The 23,427-nt window shown below is 42.4% G+C and overlaps 2 protein-coding genes across 4 annotated transcripts; one reads left to right on the top strand and one right to left on the bottom strand.

The window, feature by feature from the left end:
• On the top strand, positions 1-8,106 carry VSTM5 (V-set and transmembrane domain containing 5). Of its 2 annotated transcripts, XM_075081342.1 has the most exons (5): positions 784-871; positions 2,333-2,501; positions 3,483-3,812; positions 3,912-4,052; positions 5,621-8,106. In XM_075081342.1, the coding sequence occupies exons 2-5, from the start codon at positions 2,489-2,491 to the stop codon at positions 5,662-5,664; spliced, it is 528 nt and encodes a 175-aa protein (XP_074937443.1). In that variant the 5' UTR covers positions 784-871; positions 2,333-2,488; the 3' UTR covers positions 5,665-8,106. The 2 variants fall into 2 exon arrangements, with proteins under 2 accessions (XP_074937451.1, XP_074937443.1); XM_075081350.1 differs by lacking the exons at positions 784-871; positions 2,333-2,501 and adding an exon at positions 1-367.
• Positions 8,107-9,508: 1,402 nt separating this feature from the next.
• MED17 (mediator complex subunit 17) lies at positions 9,509-23,417 on the bottom strand. Of its 2 annotated transcripts, none has more exons than XM_075081318.1 (12): positions 23,127-23,416; positions 22,617-22,783; positions 22,057-22,276; positions 20,119-20,255; positions 19,936-20,020; positions 18,036-18,188; positions 17,112-17,242; positions 15,869-16,053; positions 15,187-15,324; positions 14,089-14,206; positions 12,636-12,795; positions 9,509-10,743 (listed from the first exon to the last, which is right to left on the bottom strand). In XM_075081318.1, exons 1-12 carry the CDS (start codon positions 23,356-23,358, stop codon positions 10,538-10,540), a joined length of 1,932 nt encoding a protein of 643 aa, XP_074937419.1. In that variant the 5' UTR covers positions 23,359-23,416; the 3' UTR covers positions 9,509-10,537. The 2 variants fall into 2 exon arrangements, with proteins under 2 accessions (XP_074937419.1, XP_074937428.1); XM_075081327.1 differs by having other exon boundaries at positions 10,008-10,173; positions 23,127-23,417.
• Positions 23,418-23,427: the final 10 nt, after the last annotated feature.

Here is a 23,427-nt window from a genome sequence, read left to right as displayed (position 1 = left end):
TTTCCTGGCCGGGGCGATGGCAGGCGGCCGGGCAGCGCTTTCCCTTCCTCAGCCAATTGCATCTTCAATCTGTATCGGAGGATCGCGGGGGGTGAGGCGTGGGAGAGCCCGCGGGCCGGTGCGGCGGGCGCCGGCGGGGAGCTGCGGGCAGCCCCGGCGCCGCGGGAGGACGAGGAGGGAGAGGAGCGAGGAAGAGGCCTGGGGCGAGCAGCCCGCGGGGTCCGGCCGCGCTGGCCGGCCCAGCCGCTTAAATGCAACCCCTGGGGCATCGGCTGCTCTCTGATGAGACCGCTCCAGGGCTGCCGGGGACGGGGCGCCGTCGTGGGGACCGTCACCCTCTGCCTGGCCGCCGGGTGGGCTCTGCAGAGTAAGTGTCCCTTTCTCCCCTCCGCCTCCTCCTCGCCGCGCTACCCCCGGCTCAGCCCCAGCGCCCGGTACCGGTGCGGAGAGCGCGGCCGCGCCCCCCCCCGGCCCGGGCCTCGGGCCCGGCCCCCGCCGCGCTGCCGGCGAGCGGCGAGAGCTCCTCCTAACCCGGCCTCCACCGGGAGTGCCCGGAGAGCTGCCGGGGCGGACGGGGACGGGCCTGACGGGGGCTCAGGCAGACGTCGCTGCTCTCTGCAGGCTGGAAGTGTCCCGGGGAGGCTCATCCCCGCCCCTGCCGCTCCCCGGAGGAAGCGGGGGAGCTGAATGCTGCCAGCCCGGGGCGCGGAGCCGCGGCTCGGGGGGGACGAGCCCCACGGCCCGGACAGCAGCCGCCGCTCCCCCCGGCCTTCCCAGCCACGGAGGGGACAAGGCGAGGAGGAGGAAGCAAACCCCCGTTAACCCGCCCGAAGGGCTTCGGGCCGCGCCGGGAAGCGCGGTGGTGAAGAGGGTAGGCGGGTTTCAACCCGGCACCCCACGGGGGGCGAGTGGGGAGTGGGCAGCAGGCGGGGTCGGCCGGGCCTCTCCAGGCGGGGGCTGGAGGAGGCTGCAGCCATCCCCCGTGCCGGAGAGTTGGCGTGGGCAGTGCCGCCGGGGTTTGGTTTGGACACGTCACGCTGCCTCCTTCGTCATCGAGGTGACGCAAAAGCAGGACACGGAACTGTGTCCAGAGTTGCAGAGCTCCGTTTTAGAGCTGCTCCCCCCTCCCCATTTTAGCTCCTGCGTGGAGGCTCCTCGCTGCCAGACCCTTTCCACCTGCTCCCCAGCACGCTGCAGGCCCGGCTGCGTTGCTACAGCCAGGTCTGGCTCATGGAGCCACGCTTCCAGCTTTGACTCTTGGCCAGGCAAATACTTCAGTGGGCAGCAGCAGCATGCGAGGGACAGCAAACTTACCGCATTTCGAGTGGCAGCGGTACCCTGCTCTCCTCGGTGCGTGTTTTTACTGGGTGCGAAGGGTCTGGTTTTGTAACCAGCAGAGTACAGTGGCCTTGCGTAGGGTGCTGCAAGTGGGTGTGATGTTTGCTTTCAAGGCTGATGCAGCTCTCTTTGGATTAGACCGGTTCAGGTGATCTAGGCAGACTGCATATTAAAAATATTTTTGAATGGTTAGATATTACATTGCCTTTTTTGGCCTTGTGTGCTGGATAGGGACAGAAAATGTTTAAAGTAATTTAATGGAAGGATTTTTTTTTTCTAACATTTACCTTGCAATCACATATTCAAAACAAAGCCATGCCCTTATCAAAACATAGAAGAGTCACTGTGGTGAGACGCTGAGCTCCTGTCTGGTCTGGTCAGAGACAGTGCAAAAGGCCTTTAAATAAACACATGGAGCAGAAAACAATTAGAACAATTTGCAGTGATTACCAGAGTTTCCCGTCTGTTCTGTTTCTCTAGCTGGCACAAACCCCCTTTTCACAGCTCTGGTTAGTCTCTCCTGCACGCAGGCTCAACAACAGAGCACAGCTTAGCTGAGGACGTGCTGGGCTACTGGAAAGCATGGTGTCCCTACAAGGGGACAGGGGCGTCACGAGCATGACAAGATGCACACGAAGAGGGAATCCCAAGAGTGTTATATTGGAAAAAGCCTAAATCCTATCTTGTTTAAAAAATATAGAATGGCTGGGCCTTGCTCCTGTGCTGGTCCCCTAGGTGAGGACCTGGAATCACTCGCTCCTTGAGCTTCCCTGACTTGCCTTAACCAGCAGAGTTTCTGAATTCTGCTAGGGATCCCAAACAGAGCAAAGTCAGCTTGTAATGCATTTACCCATCTCTCCCGATTCGTGGTTGCTCTGGGGTTTTGTCCATGGGGGGGGTGGTGCTTACTTTTTTGATAAGATTTTAAAGAAATAATGTCTTCCCCTTGGAGATTTTTTTTCTTTGCCCTTTTTAACCATTCTTTTCCCTGAAGACTCTGCAGAACCTCCAGGAGCATCCCCAGGGGTCTTGCTTTGTGCTCCTTCAGCATAGCTGAGGATCTCGTCCTCCGTCCTTCCTGAGTTACAGACGTTTGCAGCTCAGCATTATTTGTTCAGTTCTGCTCTTGCAGTCGGGCTGTTCCCACGATATGAAGAGAGCAGGTGAGCTGCTCCAAGCCAAACCAGGAAAAGGCATTCAGCTGTGAGGCTTATTCTGTGCTTTATCTGCCTTTTGTCTGGTTTGATTTTTGTGGGTAGATAACAGGATTTCAGTCTCTAGTCTCATACATGCCACTAATTATTAAAAAAATGTATGCCAATTGGAACTGAGATGTTTGCTGTTCATCCAAATCTGCATGCAGAAATACCCACACGCAGGCAGAAATTGTTGCAGTTACACATTAAACTAAATGGTCAGTTCTGTTTCACGGTGTTATGAACATCTCCGTAACCACACCAGTAGGAACCAGGTGAGAATTAAATATTCTTTCATGCACATTTTTGCCTGGAAATCATCAGGAACATGAAGCCCCTGACTTTGCATGAAACAGTGTACCGTTATTACATGTGATTTATCTGCACTGGTGTATAACTAAGCTGCCTTTAAGAAGTTGTTGTCTCAAATGTTGATTATGCGTCCTGAAAACATGATGAAGTCCTTGCTATGTCTTTACATACTTAGGCCTGCTACAGTTCTTGCTTTTGGTGGATGGTAATTAATTAATGTGTTACCTTGGCTGTGGTGATTAAACTTTCCAATCAAATGCAGGATTTTAAAGGAAAGCTAGTTACTGATGAATACAAAAGCATTGCTCAGTTTTCAGAAAATGTTATGCTCCCTTACCCAGAAAGACTCTTCCAATCTCTCCTCTTGGTTATCAAAACACTGGAACACATGCAACTACTTCTGTGTGGTGGAAAAGTTCCTCCTTGCTACCACCAATTCAGAATGTGTATTTAGTCTTTAATTTAAGTATGTGCGTTCCTCTTACAGTCAGCAGAAAGAAAGAGATACTGTAAAGCATCCTTTCTTAAAACAGACCACTGAGATAGGCAGGATGACTCACGCCCCAGAGGTCCCATCCTGCCCTGGGCAGTTGCTGCAGCATCACCTCCACACTCTCACCCTCCTTTGTCTTTCAGCTCCCGGAGGAGTATCATTAGTTGTTCCACAACCCAACATCAACGCAACGGTGGCACAAAACATCTTGCTCTCAGTTGAATACTCTTGCAGAGGCATCGCCACCATTGAATGGAAGCATGTGTCGAGCTGGGGCACCACCAAAATTGTTGAGTGGAAAAGTGGGAATTATGTCAACATATCCACAGTCTACAAGGACAGAGTGACTACTTTTGAAAATGGCTCTATACAGCTTCTCAATGTGGGTATGAGAGATGCTGGCTACTATTTTATCACTGTAACGGAGGAGTATGGAACCAACACCTACGGCACCATCATAGTCAACGTTTACGGTACACACTACATGGGAGTTCTTGGCTTTACCCTGTGTTTAAACATTAATCTGCTTGTAATCAATTTCATAATATTAATTTTTTCTGTCGTTCCTGCAGAGATTATCTATGAAGATTTACATTTTGTAGCAGTTCTCTTTGCATTTCTCGCTGCAGTATCAGCTATTTTGATCTGCTTCATGTGGCTGTGTAATAAATCTCTGCATCTATTTCAGAAGACGACGACACACAAACTAACAGGTACCTCTCTAAGAATGCAGTCAAGGTATAGAGTTTTGAAGTCTGAATTTTGATCCTAAATTTCACTTGCGATTTGAGCCATAAAGGTGCTAAGCAGGGACACTGAGAAACAAGACTGGAAGGGCTCAGTTCAGTTATCCTGTTCACCTCTCTACTAGCTGAGACAACTGAATAATACGTATTTAGTTGCAGAATGATCCACAGGACATCTACATTACACATTTTACATCAGAAACCACAAAACACTTCCTAACATTGCTAACTGCAAAACTTAGGGAGAAAAGGCTAGAGCTGCAGTAACCCCCCCATCAGAGGGCAGGAGACAAAGTCGAGAGTATCAGCAGTGCTCTCAAGGTCTGCACCAGAAGGGTACCTCTGGAGGGAAAACATTCAAAGGGCCCTTGGGAGGGTCTCCCACTTCATGGAGAAGTGCCCCTCTTTTTCTCCTCTCAAACCCCCCTTTCATCTGTCCTCATGTTTGATCCAGTTGCAGACTTCAATGAACACTGACTAATATCAAAAGCAGACTCCCTAACGTGCGCCAAAGACACCAGTCACGAACAGCAGATCAAGGGCTGCACTGAAGGGAACATTCACATATTAGAGAAGAAACTCTGAAGCCTAGGCAGCAAGACAAGGTGCCGCGCTATGGGCCTGGGCTCAAGGTCTGCACACATCCTTGGAACAGGAGGTTTCTTTTACCACTTCAAAAACATTTCAAGCATTTACCTCCCTTTGTAAGTGCAGGTCTTCTAGTGGTTTCTTGCCCTGTAGGTAAAAGGTCTGTATTTCTTCTTTAATAAGCACTGCTTCAGCTGTTACATTACAACAAGCAACCTAAGTATCAGTATTTTACTAGAGCAACACACTCAAGAATCCTAAGCCTCATGGCCTCGACTTTGTGTCAACTCTGCAAAACCTGATACGAGAAGAGATTAATTTGGCTCAAGCTGTCTCTTCCTTTCTGCCACTCACCTACGTCTCTAAGGGCTGCTGCTGTTTCCATGCTGCACACAGTGCTGACAAGCTTCTGTAGCTACTGAAAATTTTCCTATCATGCCAGAATATACAGGCTTTTGTATAGATAAAGTCTTTCCGTCCTCCAGTTAAAGCCAATCTTCCTACAGATACAGTGGTTTACAAGGTCTAAATCAAATCCATTTGTTTGGCAGACTTCAGGAAAACCACAGTTCCGTAGACTTGCTCCATCATCTCCTAGCACATGATCCAAAGCAGGGACCTGACTTCTGCCCCAATTCCACCTTAGAAGAGCCTTCCTTTCAAAAGTCATGAAGAGAGGTATAAGGACCGGCCCTATGGACTTTAGTTTTCACAGTGCCTTTAGTCTTGTATTAGAAGAAACCAGCGTCACTTTAAAGACTGAGAGGGACTCTTTATGCAGTTAAATATTTTGAAAATATGTATTTAAAACCTAATTGTAGATGAGTAAGCTTGAGCTAATATTAAAAAGTTCAAAATGTCTCAGCTATTAACACAGCGTTGTTAATTTTGGAACGCTGGCCTTCCGATCTATTTGCCAATCAATAACAACATCCTTTTATTTGCAGCAAGTACAACTGAAGAGATCGAATTGGAAACCATTGAGTGTTAGCCAAGGACTGCCTCATAACAAAAATAACAATTCTACCTCAGGAGAAAGTATTGGCAAGGAATGTGAGAAGAAACCTAAAAGGTGAAATGTTTGTGACTACTGTAGAAACATCCTGACTTGCAAAGCTAATTAGACATGAAAGCAGCTGTGTCTGATGGAGCTGTTTTGACCTGTTAAGACTTTGGCTCTGCTAGCCAAGGTCAAAGTAAAAACGAGTATGCTTTCATGCTGAGCACCAACACGTTTTTGTGGCTAATTAATAAAATCTACAGCCTCTACCACTCTTAAAAACAACCAACCAAGCCTCTAAAATCAACCCATAAAGGAAATGATCATGGTCTTGAAGGGCACCCACATTTTGGCTACAGCAAATCTCCTATTACAGACAGAGGAGCCATTAGCATCCTTCAATGTAATAAATTTAATGTCTAATTACAGTATTACATTAAAAAATTAATTGCAAGGATTGAATCCTGTTTATTGCGCCTTTGCTGCCACTTTTGGGCATAAGGAATTTCCTGAAGCTCTGAAGACAAACTGTAATTCTTCATGAGACAAAGCAGACTGAAACAACACGGAGCTGGTCAAAGTTCCCCCATTTATGTTTCAAATTGTTTACACTGCCCTAGGATACTAACACACATTTTGTGACATTACCAGGAAACGTTGTTAATCAAGGAACTACACACAGGCACTGAAGAGGACGCTGTCCATAATGACTAGAGGGGTCAGTGAAAATACTGAATATGTTACACCAGTGGGGTGGCAAAATTCTGAACAGTTTCACTGTGAAAGATGTCGAGCCCTTTGCAAACTTACGCCACCAACAAACAGTCTATCTGGGAAGAAAAGTTAAAACTGCATTACTTTGAAATCTATTTACAAATACAGTTCTGAAATTGCACCTGTTGAGAAGCCACCTTTGCTTTCCTATGTTGTAAGAAAACATGAAGTGATCTAACTAGTATTTTCTTGAATCTGCATATCACACATTTTCCACCTGCAGATCTCTGGGTAGAGTAACATCTGCTTTTGTGAGCAAGAAAGCACCAAACTGACCGAGCTTCAAATTATTCTGTTTTGCTTTTGTAAAGAGAAGAATTTTGCAGTGTGAAATAAACTTTGAACATGTAAGAGACCATGGACTAGACTCTCTCTGCAGATTCCCATGCGGCTTTTTGAGCTGAACTGCTGCTACTTGAGTACTCTCTCACACTTCAGCTCGTATAAAAGCCTTATGCAAACACAAGACAGGCTGACAGAGCTTCCCCTCCGGTCAGGGACTGTGATGCTCAGGTGCAGAGGTAGGACAGGTTAGATCTGGAAAACCAAAGAATTTCTCACCAAGTGCGTAACAATACAAACAGGCTTTTCCCAAAGCACCCTGTAAACAATACTTTTTAAAAACCATCCCCGAATTGAACTGGCCATTTATAGTACAAAGGGACTCTCACTCACTTATAAATTTGGGTACCAGGTTCAGCTGGTTGCTCCTTCCTGCATCTAGGGTAAGAGGTCAAAAAAGGTGAGAAACTTAAAAAAAAAATAAATATATATATCCCAGCTACAGCACAGCTTAGCAAACTAAGTTCTAATTCTTCACTTTAAGTATCTATTACCAGTTTTCTGTCTTTGAGCAAATTAACCTTTGACGACACAGAAGTTACAAGTGCGTCTTTTTTAATCACCAAGCTTAAAGCATTTTGCAAAGTATCCATATAGCATATGGAAAACATTAAATTTTTCTTCTGTTTATCTGTTCCAGATTATTTTTTTTCAATCCCTAAATCTTAGAGCGTGAATGTGAAGTTATGCATTAGGCTGAGCTGAGTATATAGCAGGTGCACTGCCAGACTTATTCAGAAAGGACGAAAAGTGCAGTTTACACGAAACACCATTATTATCTGCTAACACTGACCTGAATACTGTAATTGTCAAAGGAAAAGTCAGGAAACGTGTAGAGACATGAATGACCATTTGAATGCATTGTTCTAATTGTAGAGATCACTTACATTTTTAAACTAGAATATCTGAAAGCTGCGATGAAAGTAGGAAATGACCACTTAAAATTCTTAAATTAAAGACGCACTGTATCAGCAGTAAGAAGTTTCCAACTAGCACAGTTGTTCTACCTCCCTCAGCTTGGCTAAAGATACAGCAACTTCAGGCACCCATCCTTGGCTATTGACGCTGGTGCCAACCTCACTTTTAGGTAGCAATAGCCTAGATGAACAACAGGGATTCAAATAATATTCAGTGAGGACTTAAGAGTACAGTTAGCCTAGGTATTGCTTTCCTTATAGACAATTTCTCACCCATGAATTTTACCCAGAATTAAACATGCTTGCTCTACATAGGTAGGGGTCACTTATAAAATACTCACATTTTCTTAAACTGATGTTTGCAATATGTATTATTAATGTCAATAAAATTTGATATACAGAACATGAGGTTAAGCTGACTCTGGCAGTTTCTTGCTACACTGGAGGTGCTTGAAGTATCTAAAATCTTATGGCAGGCTGTTAAAGTAGAAGTTTAGAAACTAATAGTTTTTCTTACTCCAGTTGTAAACTCCATGCAGAATAGCAGCAAATTTAATATTTGGAGCATTCCAAGCGATCAAAGGGATTAAGACATTTTGCATTTAAACTTTAATTAAAGAGATGTCCAGGTTCACAAGATTGTTTTGGCAATCAATTGTAAAGGTCTTAATCATCCACTAATTTCTTAATTTCATGTTCAAAGATGCACTACCAAGAATCTCAAGACTGTCACTCTGCTAGAAGCCTCATCAGTCTGTTATCCATTAAAATTAGGAATGCCTCTGTATTCTAGGTCATCATTTTTTTTTTATTGTAGCTAGGTCTGGAAGTTGTGACAAATGTCTTCACTGATAATGTGCAGTGCTTGCAATTCTGTAACACAAGAGAAGTTCTCTTGCACCCATTGTTTCTTTTCAGAAGGGGCCAAATCCTGCAACGACGAAATCCTAATAGCTCCACAGTGATCCCATTACTTGGTAATGAAGAGCTTATTTAACAAAAAGGCTATCGTTACATGCAGACCTGTCAATTTAGGTTAAGAACAGTGAAGTGTAAAGACATGTTGAAGTTTCGTAAGCTCATCTTCTAATTATTAGTGAGAGAAGATTTGTTGTGTTGCCAGGAGTCAAACAGCCTTATATAATCAGATGCACAAACAGATGCATCAGGCTGTTGGCTGAACTGTTCACCAAGGAACAAAATCCCTCTCTGCCTGTAATCATACAGCATTTGCTAGCCAAGGAATATGGGACCTGGCATCATAGGTGTTCCATAAGATTCACCCATCTTTCAAGATCAAGAAACTATTTTCAACTACTATTTTTTAATTTTGTAAGTTGTCTTGGGTAACTCATCAGAGCCTGAAAGGAAAATCCTTTCTCTTCCATAGTTCAGTTGCACAGAAGCAAGTAGTTCAAGGAACTGAAATAAAATAATGAAATAAAATGTTCTACACTGGCAAACACCAACGTAAGTACAATAGCTGCTTTGGATACACAGAGCAGCAGCTTACCACAAGCAGTTGCTTAACATGTATTTCCTACAACTACTCCTTATTGCTCAAGAATACAGCAACATAACAACTGTCACCATACAGGTATGATGTTCAATTCAAACATGTTCTATGTGCAAGAAGTTCTCATATATATACACACACCCCCCTCATAACATACTATACAGATGTACGCCTGAACCAGGTCACAGAGAGGTTTCAAAAACACCTTTCGCAATTAATCATTGAACAAAAGAAAAGCTTTGTGCAACACTTAGAAGCTTCAAGAAGGCTACAATTAACAACCAAAAAAGAGGAAAACATTACTTTTTTATTTTAAAAGAACTCAAAAGAGGTGATCTTCAGGAAGATATGATTGCTTCCCGGGATGATAATCAGTGACAGTGGGGGGGGGAAATCCCAGCACAAGTGTGGAGAGAGAGAGTCTACTGCATGAGTTACCTGCTTCTATCCAGACATGAATTTACACAAGTCACCCACAAACTCAAATTGTCAGCATTTTGCAAGCAGAGTAACACCTTTTCCTCCACATGCTCACAAAAAACAAGGACAGAAAACACAAAGAAACTGACACCACGCAGGCTCATTTATAGGCATCAGAGAGGACAGACATTTGCCACGAGCTGTGACTTAATGCTCTCAACTTAAACAAATCGCTAAGTAAATATCTCTCTTAAAAAGAAATGGGTCACCCGGAAGACACATCAATATGCAGTTAACACAAAACCAACTCAAGAATGTCACGCAGTGAAGACTGTTCCTTGAATCTTAAGGTTTGTTTAGCCGTAATTCTTGACGAGGGAGCTCTGCCTTTCCTCTGTTGTCTCACTTCTAATCAACATCCATTAGCTTCCACAACAATTGCCATTCCCTGTGGTGTAAGCCACTAAAAGGCTTATCGGTAGCACAATTAAATTCTAATAATTTTCATATTTAAGAAATACTTGCAAAGATCTGTTGAGAAAATACAGGGGCATGAAGGGAAAGGGAATGACTCTGAGCAGACACCTTTCATGCAGCAAAGGAGTACTGCATTCAATTTTATAAAAGAAAAATGAATCAATTGCTCAGCTATATTACTCTACGTAGAGAAATCTGCAACGATACACCTGCAAGGAACTTTTCCAAGAAGTTGTATTTTACATGGCATTGAAAAACATTTTATTACAAACAGGACAATGGATATATCTGTACAGGAAATAATTCAGTTTTGCTTTCTTATATTGCCTCATAGCTTCCATTTCCCTCTGCTGCACGGGCAGTCATAGTTCGCAGCACAGCGATGACTCAAAGGCCCCTCGGAGAGGCTGACAAATTATTAGCATGGAGTCAGGGCAGCCATGAGGAGTTCCATTTTATAGACAAAGTTACGCCCTTCCATTTTATTCCACTGCACTTCCTTGAACGGCCCCCGAAGGTGATTCCACTTGCTGTCTTGCAGTACATCGCCTTTGGGGAGATCCTTGCACTGACTCCGTGGAAACTGAACCATAACTTTGCTGCCACTTTCTGGACCATTACGTACTGTGATGAACAGAGATTTTTATGAGCATTTTTACACTGTAGGAATTCCTCTCATTAGATATCCTTCCTCATGTATACTACACATTACTCCTACTCAATTCCAAACATGCTGAAAGCAAATAAGGGAAGTTACCTTTTTTTTTTTAAGTTTTTGAATTTTCTCTCTCTCATCTCCCACTTCTCTATGATTTTGTTACTTTAGCACTGAATGTTCTTGGTTAGAGCAAATCAGAGAAACATTTGACAAAAAACCCCACACGTACACTTTAAAAATGCATTTCTTTTCCCCTAATGATGACAGGAAAGGCAAAGGGTTCTTTTTCCCCCTCGATTCTTACTTTAGTTATGTTCCCTATTGTTCTGTTGAAAAACATGATCAAAAAGATACTGTTTCTAGTGGATTTATCTCAGACAGGAATGAAGTCACTCATTGATAGCTGCTGCTTTTAATCACAAAAATCTGCAAGATTGGTGGAGGGGTGGTGGTGTTCTGTTGGCTTGGATGGGTTTTTGTGTTTTGATGTTGGGGGGTGGCAGTGGTTTGTTTGTTTGCTTTTTTTAAATAAGCAGACAGATAAGTTATAAATATGCAGAGATAAGTTATCTTTCCCCTCACCTACCAAGCTAGCCTTCTACAAAGAGATGATTATCAGGGCTGACTGAACATAATTTCTTCTTCATAAATCAAGGCTGATTATTCTCCATCACCTTCTCCTTAATGTTTGGAAACTGTTTCCGGGACTGGGTTTTTTTGCCTCATCTTCCCAGTAATTGCAATGAGGCTGACCAGACTGTAGTTCCCCAGATTCTCCTTCTTGAATACAGGATGTGCCATCTGCCTTCTCCCAGTCCTCAGGAACCCTTCCCGATCATCATGACCTTTCAAAGATGACCAAGGGTGGCCTTACAATGACATCAGCCAGCTCCCTCAGCACTCATGGATACATCACACCAGGTCCTGTGAACTTGTGTATGTCCAGTCTGTTCAAAGGTTCTCCTACTCGATCCTCCTCTACTGAGGGTAAGCCTTCTTTGCTCCAATATTTCCCATGGATCTCAGGGTCCTGGGATTCCCTAAGGCCAGTCTAAGCAAAGGCGGCATTGAGTACCTTGGCCTTCTACATGCCCTGTGCCACCAGGTCCTCCCCCCATTTACCAGCAGGCCCACATTTTCCCTATTTTTCCTTTTGCTGCTAACATACCTGTTGAAGCTCTTCTTGTTGCCCTGTACATCCCTCACCACATTCAACTCCAGATGGGCTTTACCTTTCCTATCTCCATCAATACATGCTTGGACAGTCTCTATCCTCCTCCCAGGTCAACTGATCCTGCTTATAATCTTTTGCAGCTTCATTTTTATGTCATGAGTTTAGTCATGAGCTCTGGGTTCATCCACACAGACCTTCTGTCATCTTTGCACAACTTCCTGCACACAGGAATGACCATTCTTGAGCTTGACAGAGGTGATCGTTGAAAAAAAAAATAACCAACCTCTTCTCTCCACCCCGTAGGATTCTTCCAAGAAGATCCCCAAAGAGACCAAACTCTGTTCTCATTAAGTCCAAAGCTGTGATCCTGTTGTTTGCCTTGTTCCCTTCTGCTCAGGATCTTGATGGTTTCTGTAATCTATTTTTTCTATGCTAATTCTAAAAAATATTTTCAGGCTTGTGTAAATTAAATCAGGTTTATATTAACTGGCTTACCAGGCAAAGTATTGATTCTATTTAGGTGTCAATTCCATATACAAAAGAGATAGTTTCTAGACTTTTATAGAATTACGTCAATTTATAGCAAAATATTCTAGAAACAATCTCAGAAAGAGACTTACAAAACCTGCAGTATTCACTTAAGAATGTTAAGATTTTCCACGTGTTTGCAATAGAAAACACTACCTGAAATGGCATAGTCTCCATTTGGTGATGCTACAGTTATTGCTGATGCGTTGCCAATACTCTCCACCGGGCCCAGACCAACATGATTACTGAAACTCAGCACATGCCATCCCATAACTTTTGCAAGCTGCTGAACTGCATGTACTTGGTGCTGTGACATCTGAAAGATAACAACAGGTTTGTCTTCTCTTCAATATTTGCACATCACAGAAAGAATTGCTTACTGGTTTTACCAAGCATTTTTTCTTCTGCTGTACAGTAGTTACTTACAGAAGTGATTTTGTCTTCTAAGTTCTCTAGTTCCAGAGGAACTTTTTTTTTAACATATATGCTGTAAGTGCTAGTAGAGCTTTGTGGTGTTCGAATTTAGACTAGTTCCTTTGCAGACAGAGAATACCATTGTATTAAGCATGCTATGCGGTTAGATGAATTCTTCATCGGTATACAGGCCTATGCACTTAAGTATTGCTTTCAATTTACAAAAACCTTAAATTAGTTCTTGAAATCTAAATAAAGTGAAACAAATTTTGAAATAATACTTTCTTTGAACGGAAATCAGACCTCTGCTGTAAAAATATATAAAATCTGTTAAGAGTATTATCATAGCAAACTCAGGAAAAAGAAAGTTGGCGTTCTCAGATACACGATTATCTCCATTAATACTCAAGTGTAAGCATTGAGCTTTAACAGCTTAGAAGTTTAAATGCTAATATTTTTCTGTATCAAGACTTAACACTTATAACAACAAAGTATCTAGCACTGTTCAGCAGTTCTTTGTGAACAAGTCTGAAAGCCTTGACCAAAGGATATGCTCAGCAGAATCTGTTTCAACTTGTTTTCTGTGTGGTGGAGTTTCATGTAACTGCAACAGGCCAACCACTGTTATTAAAGACCTGCATTTTGGCTATTTATAATGCATAGTAGAGAGACTGTCACTTCTCAATAAAACCAGCAGTTTGTTCTAAGCAATTAAGAAAACACAGTTCATTCAAGTATCAGCTGATTTAGTAATGGCTGATGCAAAGCGAACATTAGCAAGACAATGTTGAAACGGCAGTAATTGTGGGCTCATTAAGAGCTCTACTCTAGACACAACTTGGTTACAGTAAGTTTCATATACTGAATACCTTATTGTCTGCTATGGCTCTCACTGACTTGTTCTAAAGTAAGCAAAAATCTTAGTGCTCCCATAATGAGTAGCATAAAGAAATATATTTTAAATGGGAGGGAAAAAATTGTTACTACTACTGACCTTAGTAAAAACTGGCATTTATTTTAGTAGCAGTTGCTAGTCACCATATACACATACTGAAAAATTCAGACACCCACCTTCCTATTTTCACTAACTTTATTTGAAAGTTCTAACAATTTCTACATAGATTAAGGTGAGATTTTAAGTTCTTTTGTTTCCTAAACCCTACAAGAAAGGGAAGAATTATGTATATGAGTCTACCTGAGATAAAAGGAAATCCTGCAGTTCTTGCTCTTGATGGGACAACGTAATAACTCTTCCATCTCTATGCACAACTCTGATCTGTTCAACTCCGATGTTCAGCTGTAGTTGAATGGATCTTTGAAGACAAGATGCATATTATTCAAAATGCATTACAACACTTAAGAAAACAGGAAACTAAGAACACAGAATCCCTCCCATTCATTGACAAGAAGTCTAAGATGAGGATGGTGCAAAGCCTATGGAACACAACAGCAACTCCAAACAGTTCAGTTTCATCACTCACCACAACAGCTCCCTCTATACTGCAGGGGACACATTCTGTGGGGTGTTCCCAGACCTGGTCCACTGCTTGTTCAGGTCAAGGAACCTCCTGAGGTGCCTCACAGCTCCCAACCTGCCACTGTGCCCAAGTTTCCTTCCAGAGGTGCAGGGGAGAATGGTGTGTACCCAGGATCTGCTCTATCCTACAGCCAAGACTTGGGCAGCGTATGTACTCTGGAACTGAGGCTGCAAATTGCAGCAATGACTGCAGCCTGCTCTGCACTGTGGACACAGCCAGAGAGGACTGCTCAAAATGGTAAAAACAACTGGTTCATCCACAGTCAATGCATCAGTTAATTCACTGCTGGTCAGCATGCAGACATTTATTTCTGGAACATGAAATCTCTTATTTTTATGCCAACGTGCATAAATAATAGCATGAATTACATGAGTTCCCATTTCAGTACCTATGCAACCAAGCTAGGACTAAGCACTGACTAGGGCTCCATGACCAGACTGGAAGTTTAGGGTCCAGCACGTACAAAGATACTTGATATTCAGCTATCTCTATCCAAAGTAAATCCCCCCTTAAACAGCCATTTTCACCTTCAATTCCTTCTTTCAAATGAAACTGTGCTAGTTAATGACTTACTAAGTCTCTTCATTAAAGTGTAAAGTGGGTAAGGAGTTTTCTTAGGGTGGCTGGTCCCCATGTAACTCAAAAACAAACATTCCCACACAAATAATAGGCTCATACTTAAACACAACTTGAATACACTCTGCTATCGCTGCATGCTTCTACAACTAGAAAGATACATGCATTTTCATACTTACTTGCATATCTGTTCGTATCCTTGAGAAGTTATTAGAACTTTAACACTGGATTCATAAACATCATTTATATTGGACCAGTGGGCCTGAATCTGAGGGTCCTCAATACGACTAGCCAGACTGTCAATGGTTCGAGCAGTTCTAGAAGATAAAGATATATTCCACATGCAATAACCTAGACAGTTTATGCTGAAATCTTGTTTAAAGAAAATGAGTAGGTTATTAGTTTGTGGGCGTTCTTTTGTGGCACGCACACACACACACAAAAAAAGGCAAATTTTAACAAAAACATATGGATCAAAGTTCTATTTCAGCACCATTCGGGTGCTAATGAAGCACACTCGTTTACTCAGTAATTTCACAGCAGCATTAAAGCGGTACTGCTCAGCATCAGCTACTGTACAGAAAAGAACACTAAAAAATATTTATGCAGTTTAAGAAAAGCAGGAACAATTATCAGCAGCCCATGTCATAACTGTCACAGAGATCTCAAAGAAATATGATTTTTTTCTTAATAGCTGTGTGTTGTTTGTTCATATTTCTTCGTACGTTATCAGTTCTTAGTACTTAAAGACTATTTTAACAGCGAAGGAAGAAGTAGCTACTTTTAAGAACACTGAAAAAAGATCAATTTTATTCCACATAATGGTACATTTTATTGTAACAAGAATAGCTTGTGACCTACCTGCGTCTCAAAAAGATATGTTTTGCCTGCTTTATTATCTTTTCTAAAAGTCCTTCATTTGACTGTAAAGAACTGATATCGTTTTTATCAAAAGCCTGGGGTCCTGCAAGTCTCATTCTCTTATGGCCAAAAGGCGCACTAGCTGGATGTGGCATCACTGCTGAGCTCAGCGTTTGCTTGTGACACTGCAACAAACAACAGATGTTATAAAAGGAAGTGACCAAATAACATATCTGCAAGAAATAAGTGTCTATACTACAATACGCTCCTTCACATCAGGTTTTTAAAGTGTGTGTACTTTTAAAAAGGGCAACTTTTTTACTCTAAAACTTGACAGCACTTTAAAGCCAGCTTTATAGTCATATTTCGCCTCCCCTGTTTATGCAGGTCTTTCAAATGTTATGGAAAGTGATTTTTAAAAAAGGTACTAGCTAACAAAAATTTGGTAGTATGGCAGTAGCTCCTACTACTAAGTTTGCCCTGTATACATCTTTGGAGACCGACAGAATGGTCAAACAAAAATAAAGGAAGCATTTTAGAAATTTTAAAAAAATTGAGGTACAAGAAGATTTAGCAACCTATTTAAAGTCAAGAAAGGAAGTTCACAACAGAGCTGGGCACTGAGCCAAAGCTCCACGAAACCTAGTTCAGTGTTTAAAACACTGGACTATTCCACATGACTGTGTGACTTGCAGAGCCATGCTCTAAGGAGATGAGCACTCTCTGAAACGTGGTTTCACAACTGCTTAGACTTCTAAAATTGTGCTCCTTTCCTGAACAGACACAACCTCAAACTTCTACCCTAGGTACTTCTGCTAGATTTTATGAGAATATAACACACTGAAGCAGAGAAGTGGAGCTCAAAAGAAGTGAAATTATTATGGTAATTGATTTTCCTGTCTTCATCAGAGGATGGTCTGAACAGATGCTCACTTAAAGTACTTGTTCAAGCATTAATTAGACACAAAGAAAAAAGGGAGACTGATGAGCTGTACTGGAAAAACATTGCTTTCTGAAGTGAGCTGCCAGGCCCGAGGTTAAGTAAAGAACTACTAGCATTCTTTATTTAGTAAAGAACTCCCTAAATATACATATAGACTAAAATTGAACGGTAGATTGCCTTACTCGAATGGCTAGAAAGTGACTGACCTCTAGTGGCACTCTGTTGTTACAGCAGTCCTGCACACTAGAATTCTGAACAAAAGCCCAAAACCTTTTCAATACTTGACCATAAATGCATTACCTCTCTGATAAGTTGATGCAAATTATGTTCCAGAACATAGAGATGATCCTCTGGATTCTGTTTTTCAGAAGCAGACTTTTGTGATTTTTTGTCATTGGAGGAGTGACACAGAGAAATAGACAACTGCAAACCTACACAAAGCAGATTAAAAAATAAATGAGGACAGACAATTTTCAAGCAGGCTATTGAGAACTGCTTTTTTCTTCATGTTTTACGGTCAGTAGTTTTACAGAGAACAATCGAAGAATGATGTTGGACAGCACAACACCAAAGGCAAGTAAAATTTGCTACTCACTGAACTGTTGACAGTCCAACTAATAAATCACTAGGTGCATTTCACGCCAATTTCTATAACTCCATTCTATACAAAAGAAAGAGTTTCCAGAACCCTATTCCTTCCCAAAAGGAGTGATTTACCATCATATACACTTTAAAAAAATCCAGAAACATGTTCTTCATGTGATATAATCAATTGTGTATTCTTTGTAAGAGTCGAGGATTCATCAGCTGACTCAGCCATCTTCATGCCGTTTAATTATCCTAATTGAAAAATATTAGCCTCTGTTCTTCTGAAGACCCATTCACCCAAGTCTTAAGTTTCACCTCCATGCAATCCAGGAGCAATGACGTGCACAGCTCCGAACTGCAATATGCACATCACATTACAGTTGACAGGAGTTACTGACAAAAACCCACAATCACAAAGAAAAATAAATCAAAATCCACACAATAAAATAGGAGTAAATTAGAAACTAAAGTGCATTAGTTGGACTTTCCTAAAATTAGCAAGCAAAATTCAAATTCTGGGAAATTCTGTTTTTTAAAACCTTTGAAAAACAAGGCGATTACTTCCCCCTGCCCAAGAATTTCAGTTCATGTTTAAGCAAATAATCGTAGGTTAGGAAGTCTTAAAAAGTCTCCTACCTGGGAAAGGCTGGGAGATTATCTGATTTTTCACAACAATGTGAGGAATTTGTGATTTAATTTGAACAGCCTCTCGTGACAGCTGGGCAAAAATTTCTTTACACAAAAGAACATTCTGTGCAGTCTCCAACTTCGTCTGCCAGTGTGGAGAACCTGAAAAATATAAGTCAACACTTAGAAAAGGAAAGAGTAAAAAGAAGCTACAAAGGCAGCTTCAGACACCAGATACTGTGCAGTAGCTATGAGTAATTACTAAGATAGGTATTCTGTATCTTCTATCCAAACTGAGTACTTTCAGAATTTTATCTCAGTTAAGCAAGCAGTTTATGATAATACTAGTGCCTTTTACTTTGATTTTACATATACGTATATTGTGAACTGCACCTCCCTTCTGGAACTGCCTATTACATTCCCCGGCGTTTTGTGAACTCTGCTTATGAAGCCCTGCTTAAGTTGCAATTTACTTTCAATATTTCTAGCTTTAATAAATTCACTCTACAACGAACCACCCACTAACACTAAATTCATTTATGTGCTTTGTGCTGGTTTTGTCTGGGATAGAGTTAATTTTCTTCACTGTAGCTGGTATAGTGTGTTTTGGATTTGGTATAAGAATAGCTCTGATGGTACACTGATGTTTTAGTTATTCTTAAGTAGCGGCTAAGTGTCCCTAAGTAGTGCCTATACTAGTCGAGAGCTTCCCATGCTGTGCCAGGTACACAAGACTGGGTGCACAAGAAGCCCGGAGGGGAGAGGAGGTGACACAGCCGGGACAGCTGATCCCAACTGACCAAAGGGATATTCCATACCACATGATGTCATGCTCAGTATAAAAAGCTAGGAGGAGGAGGAAGGGGGGGACCTTTGGAGTGATGGCATTTGTCTTCCCAAGTAATCGCGATGCATGTTGGAGCCCTGCTTTCCTGGAGATGGCTGAACACCTGCCTGCCCATGGGAAGGAGTGAATTCCTTGTTTTGTTTTGGTTGTGCACACAGCTTTTGCTTTTCCTTTTCATTATATTATTATTACTATTACTGTTTTGCTTTACCTATTAAACTGTCTTTATCTCAACCCTCGAATTTTCTCACTTTTACCCTTCTGATTCTCTCCCCCATCCCACCTGGGGGGAGTGAGCGAGAGGCTGTGTGGTGCTTGGTTGCTGACTGGGGCTAAACCACAACAGCTTCACAGGGTTTATAGGCCCAAAATTCTTGGAAGATTCTGGTCTGAGTAAGTACACAAGCTCCATGCTGTACCCTAAATACCATATGAAACACCTACTTAATACAACATCCTGTCTATGTTCAAGACAGCACAAGCGCCTGTGTCACAGATCACTGTGAAATCAAATCCTGCCACTTCCTTTTAATCCTAGAGAGTTATGGATGATTTTTAAATCCCAAAGGTTTACCCCTTCAGATACTGTCACATCTAAAATCAATCAAGCTACTATATGCCAGGAAAGCTGTTGGTAACTAATGCGCATGCTGCCAGCACACTTTCAGATTCAGAGAAAACTTATGAGCAACAGACACAAATGATGCATTTTGGGCAAAGTTAAGAGTGAACGGACATTTAGTCCGGTTGAGCCAATTTCTTGGTTTGCTTTTGGTTTTGTGCTCAAACTCTTAATGACTAACAAAATGTGCTCCGGAATACCTAAAATACAATCCTAGCAGTTTTATTTCAGAAATTGAGTAAATACATATGAAAAACTGACGGAGTACACTTTGAAAGCATCATCTTTCCAAAGCCCGAGCAGCACCTACACAGAAAATTTCAGTTTAAATACGAATATTCTTGTTCGCTCTTCTTTCAGGCTAGAATTTTCAAACAAACATCAGATGCAGACCAATTTCTTGAGAATGTGCTCAGAAAACAACATACAGCTAGCTATACCTGGTTTTGATTTTGGCATGGGTCTTTTAAAAAGATTGACTGTCCCAAGGTCACCAATGTCTGGAGCTTGTTTCTGAATAGAAACCTAGGCAAAAGAGAACATTATTTGATGTTTGTTCTTTGTTGCAAGCATGCGAATAACAACAAAACCCATGCTATATTACCAAAGTTTCTCTGGCAAACCTTTATGTAGGCTGATCCTTCTAAATCACTTGGAATTTGAACATCCAAAGGACAGTAATCCTCAGGTATCTTTTTATCCAAGTCAATGTCAGTGTTCTTGATCACCTCAAATGTGCCATGATGAAGAAAAAGGGAGCCTAAGAAAGGAAAGGCAAAGACACGCATACTATAAAGCATCTTCTGCAAATAACGAAGCTTCCTTTTGGAAGAATACTTATTTCTAGGTTTCCAAACCTCCACAGTTGCACTTGACTCGAATTTCTTAATGAATTCTTAAAAAAAACAGGTAAATTAGAAAGCTCATTTCAGCACAACAGCATCTCAGTCCTTCAGTGTGTGATATGTAATATTTTACAGTAAGTTAGCAAGTAGCATTTCACAGTTATGGGAGAAAGCCAACAGTGTTTCAAAATGGTGTCAGCAGAAGTAGGCAAGGAGAAAAAAGGTATGTGGTTAAAACAAGACAAAAAAAATTATCTGCCCAAGTTTTACAAGCAAGTAGCTTAAGGTGCAACACCCCTACTGATTTACAGGAATGCTGCTGATGTTTGCCTTGCAGTCTTCAAACTATGACAGTGTTCAGTCTGTAAAGACCAGCCATGCAGCCAGTCATTTGGGTGGGACTGATAAAGGCAGATGTCCACATCTTTCCTGGTTGCATTCCTTTTACATCCAGTGCAAGGTTCATCTAGTTTAGGATAAATCATCTAAAAAGAGACATATCCTGGGCTATTGTGCTGGTTTTGGCTGGGATAGAGTTAATTTTCTTCACTGTAGCTGGTATGGGGCTCTGTTTCGGATTTGTGCTGGCAACAGTGGTGATAATGCGAAGATGTTTTAGTTGTTGCTAAGTAGCACTTACACTAGTCAAGGACTTTTCCAGCTCCCCATGCTCCACCAGGGGCACAAGAAACTGGGAGGGGACACAGCCAGGACAGCTGATCCCAACTGACCAAAGGGATATTCCACACCATATGACGTCATGCTCAGTGTATAAAGCTGGGGGAAGAAGGAAGGGGGGGGACGTTTGGAGTGATGGCGTTTGTCTTCCCAAGTAACCGTTACGCGTGATGGAGCCCTGCTTTCCTGGGGATGGCTGAACACCTGCCTGCCCATGGGAAGGAGTGAATTAATTCCTTGTTTTGCTTTGCTTGCGTGTGCAGCTTTTGCTTTACGTATTAAACTGTCTTTATCTCAACCCCTGTGTTTTCTCACTTTTACTCTTCTGATTCTCTCCCCCAGACCATCAGGGGGGAGCGAGCAAGCAGCTGTGTGGGGTTTAGTTGCCGGCTGGGGTTAAACCATGACAGTCACATCTACAAAATTAATAAACCTAAATTTTACAATATTGACAACTGGAGCCCAACATAACCAGTTCAGATGCCTGCTTTGTATCTACATCGTACGTTTGGTGAGATTCCATATTCACTCCTTCACTCCATAACTGGCACTAGAACTCTAGGCTGGTTACCTTGTCTCACTGTGATCCATGAAAAAAATAGATATTCTCAGTATCATTTCTCACAAGCATAGGAATAATAGGTATAATAAATCTGTCTTCACTCAGAGAAAAATACAAGATGATCCTCAATCTTTTAGAAATGCTTTACAGACCAAATGTAGATAAAACCCAAAGATTTACAAGGTCTACCTGACAACTGATCAACTACACTGTCAGTACAGAATTGCTTCTGTAGAGGAATATTTACTATAACCCTACACAGTCAACTTTTAAAACCACTTTTTAAGTTGAGGATGGCAGGATATTTTCCCTGATAATAAAACAAGTTTCCTCTTTTGATAATTGTCTCATAACTATAGTAATATTTTATCTGATATTGTTATTTAAAATATTCCATCTGCCTTTCCAGTTATAAAGAATTTTCTGTAAAATATAAATACCCATTCTTGAGAAGAACAGAAGACCCTACTGTTTACCTGCACTTCTGTAGCTCAGGTCACCAAGAATTTTGTCTCCCACTTTTCTCAGCTTCCAATGTTGTCTCAGTCTTAGCAGTTCAGAGTTGAAGTCTCTTTGTCGCTTATTCTCCTGGTTTTCTGCAACTGATTTGGATAATCTTTCTGCACCTTTCAACAGGATTTGAGCTGCTCCAGCTAATGACTTCTTTTTTGAAATCAGCTGTAGAAACTGAGGATTCTAGTAATAAATAAAGGAAAAAAAACCTTCTGTATCTTCTCAAAAAATTATTATTAGTGGAGCTAATTGATAGCGACTAATAACTTAGTTTTGCTGGATATTCAGTAACTTATTTAGAGTAACTTTCATGACAATATTATATAGCTGCAAGTAGCATTGTGACTTGCAGGTTCAGCACAGAGGCCTTCGAGATCAGCCTTCCCCTGACCCACAAAGCACCGTACCAGCACATCACATGGAATGATTTACTAAATCTTGTATGTATCATACATTAAAAATTCCTGTGAAATAAAATCATTAGTATCAAGCCATAAAACCCACACAACTAGGTACAAGATACCTGTTTTGGAGGAAGGGGATCCTGCACAACTGGATCTAGAGTCATGAACTTCTTATCCTTGACAATACTAAGAACATCATACAACACACACATCTCAGTCAAAGCACTTCTTAAGTTGTTCCTCACTGAATCCCAAGGCCAGAGGGACGGCTGAAACTTCACCAGCCCTAAAATGAAACAAAAGAAGGACAAACAAAGGCTTGTAAACAGGTACGGTGCAAGGCTTATTCTTAAACCACAGACAGGCCACAACGGCACGAAATACAGCATAACGGCGCGACGTCTGTATCTGTCTTTTCCCACTCTAGGGCTGTAACTTGCCAAGATTCGACCACGCACGTCCTGTCCCGACCCGCGGCAACCCCCGGGGAAGCACCCACGCGGGGAGGCACCGGGCACCGCCCCAGTTCGGCAGCCCTCCTCCGCCCGCCGCAGCCCGGCCACAAAGCTCGGGCCCCGGGCCCAGCCGCGGGCAGGCCGGCAGGGAACCGCGGGCCCGCCGCCCCTCACCTTCCTCATCCTCCGCCTCGCCGGGCTCGGCCCAGGCGCGGCCCGCCGAGCCCGGCTCGTCCTCCTCGGAGCCGGAGCCCTGGCTGAAGTCGATGCGCTGCGCCAGGCGCGCCAGGTTCTGGGACATGGAGAGCGGCTGGAGGTAGGTCTCGCTGCCATCCAGCCCCACCTCCTGCACTTGCTTCTCGCACGCCGACTCGATGCTGATGCGCACCACCGGCACGCCCGCCATCTTGCCGCGGCCCCCGGCCGCGCGCACCACCCCCGCGCCGACTACGGGAGCCGAGAAGGGCGGGGCCGG

The sequence above is a fragment of the Phalacrocorax aristotelis genome, chromosome 1, assembly GCF_949628215.1.
Source record: "Phalacrocorax aristotelis chromosome 1, bGulAri2.1, whole genome shotgun sequence".
NCBI classification, from domain to species: Eukaryota; Metazoa; Chordata; class Aves; order Suliformes; family Phalacrocoracidae; genus Phalacrocorax; species Phalacrocorax aristotelis.
Note: the sequence above shows the minus strand (reverse complement) of the source record. Positions and strands in the feature narration are given on the sequence as shown.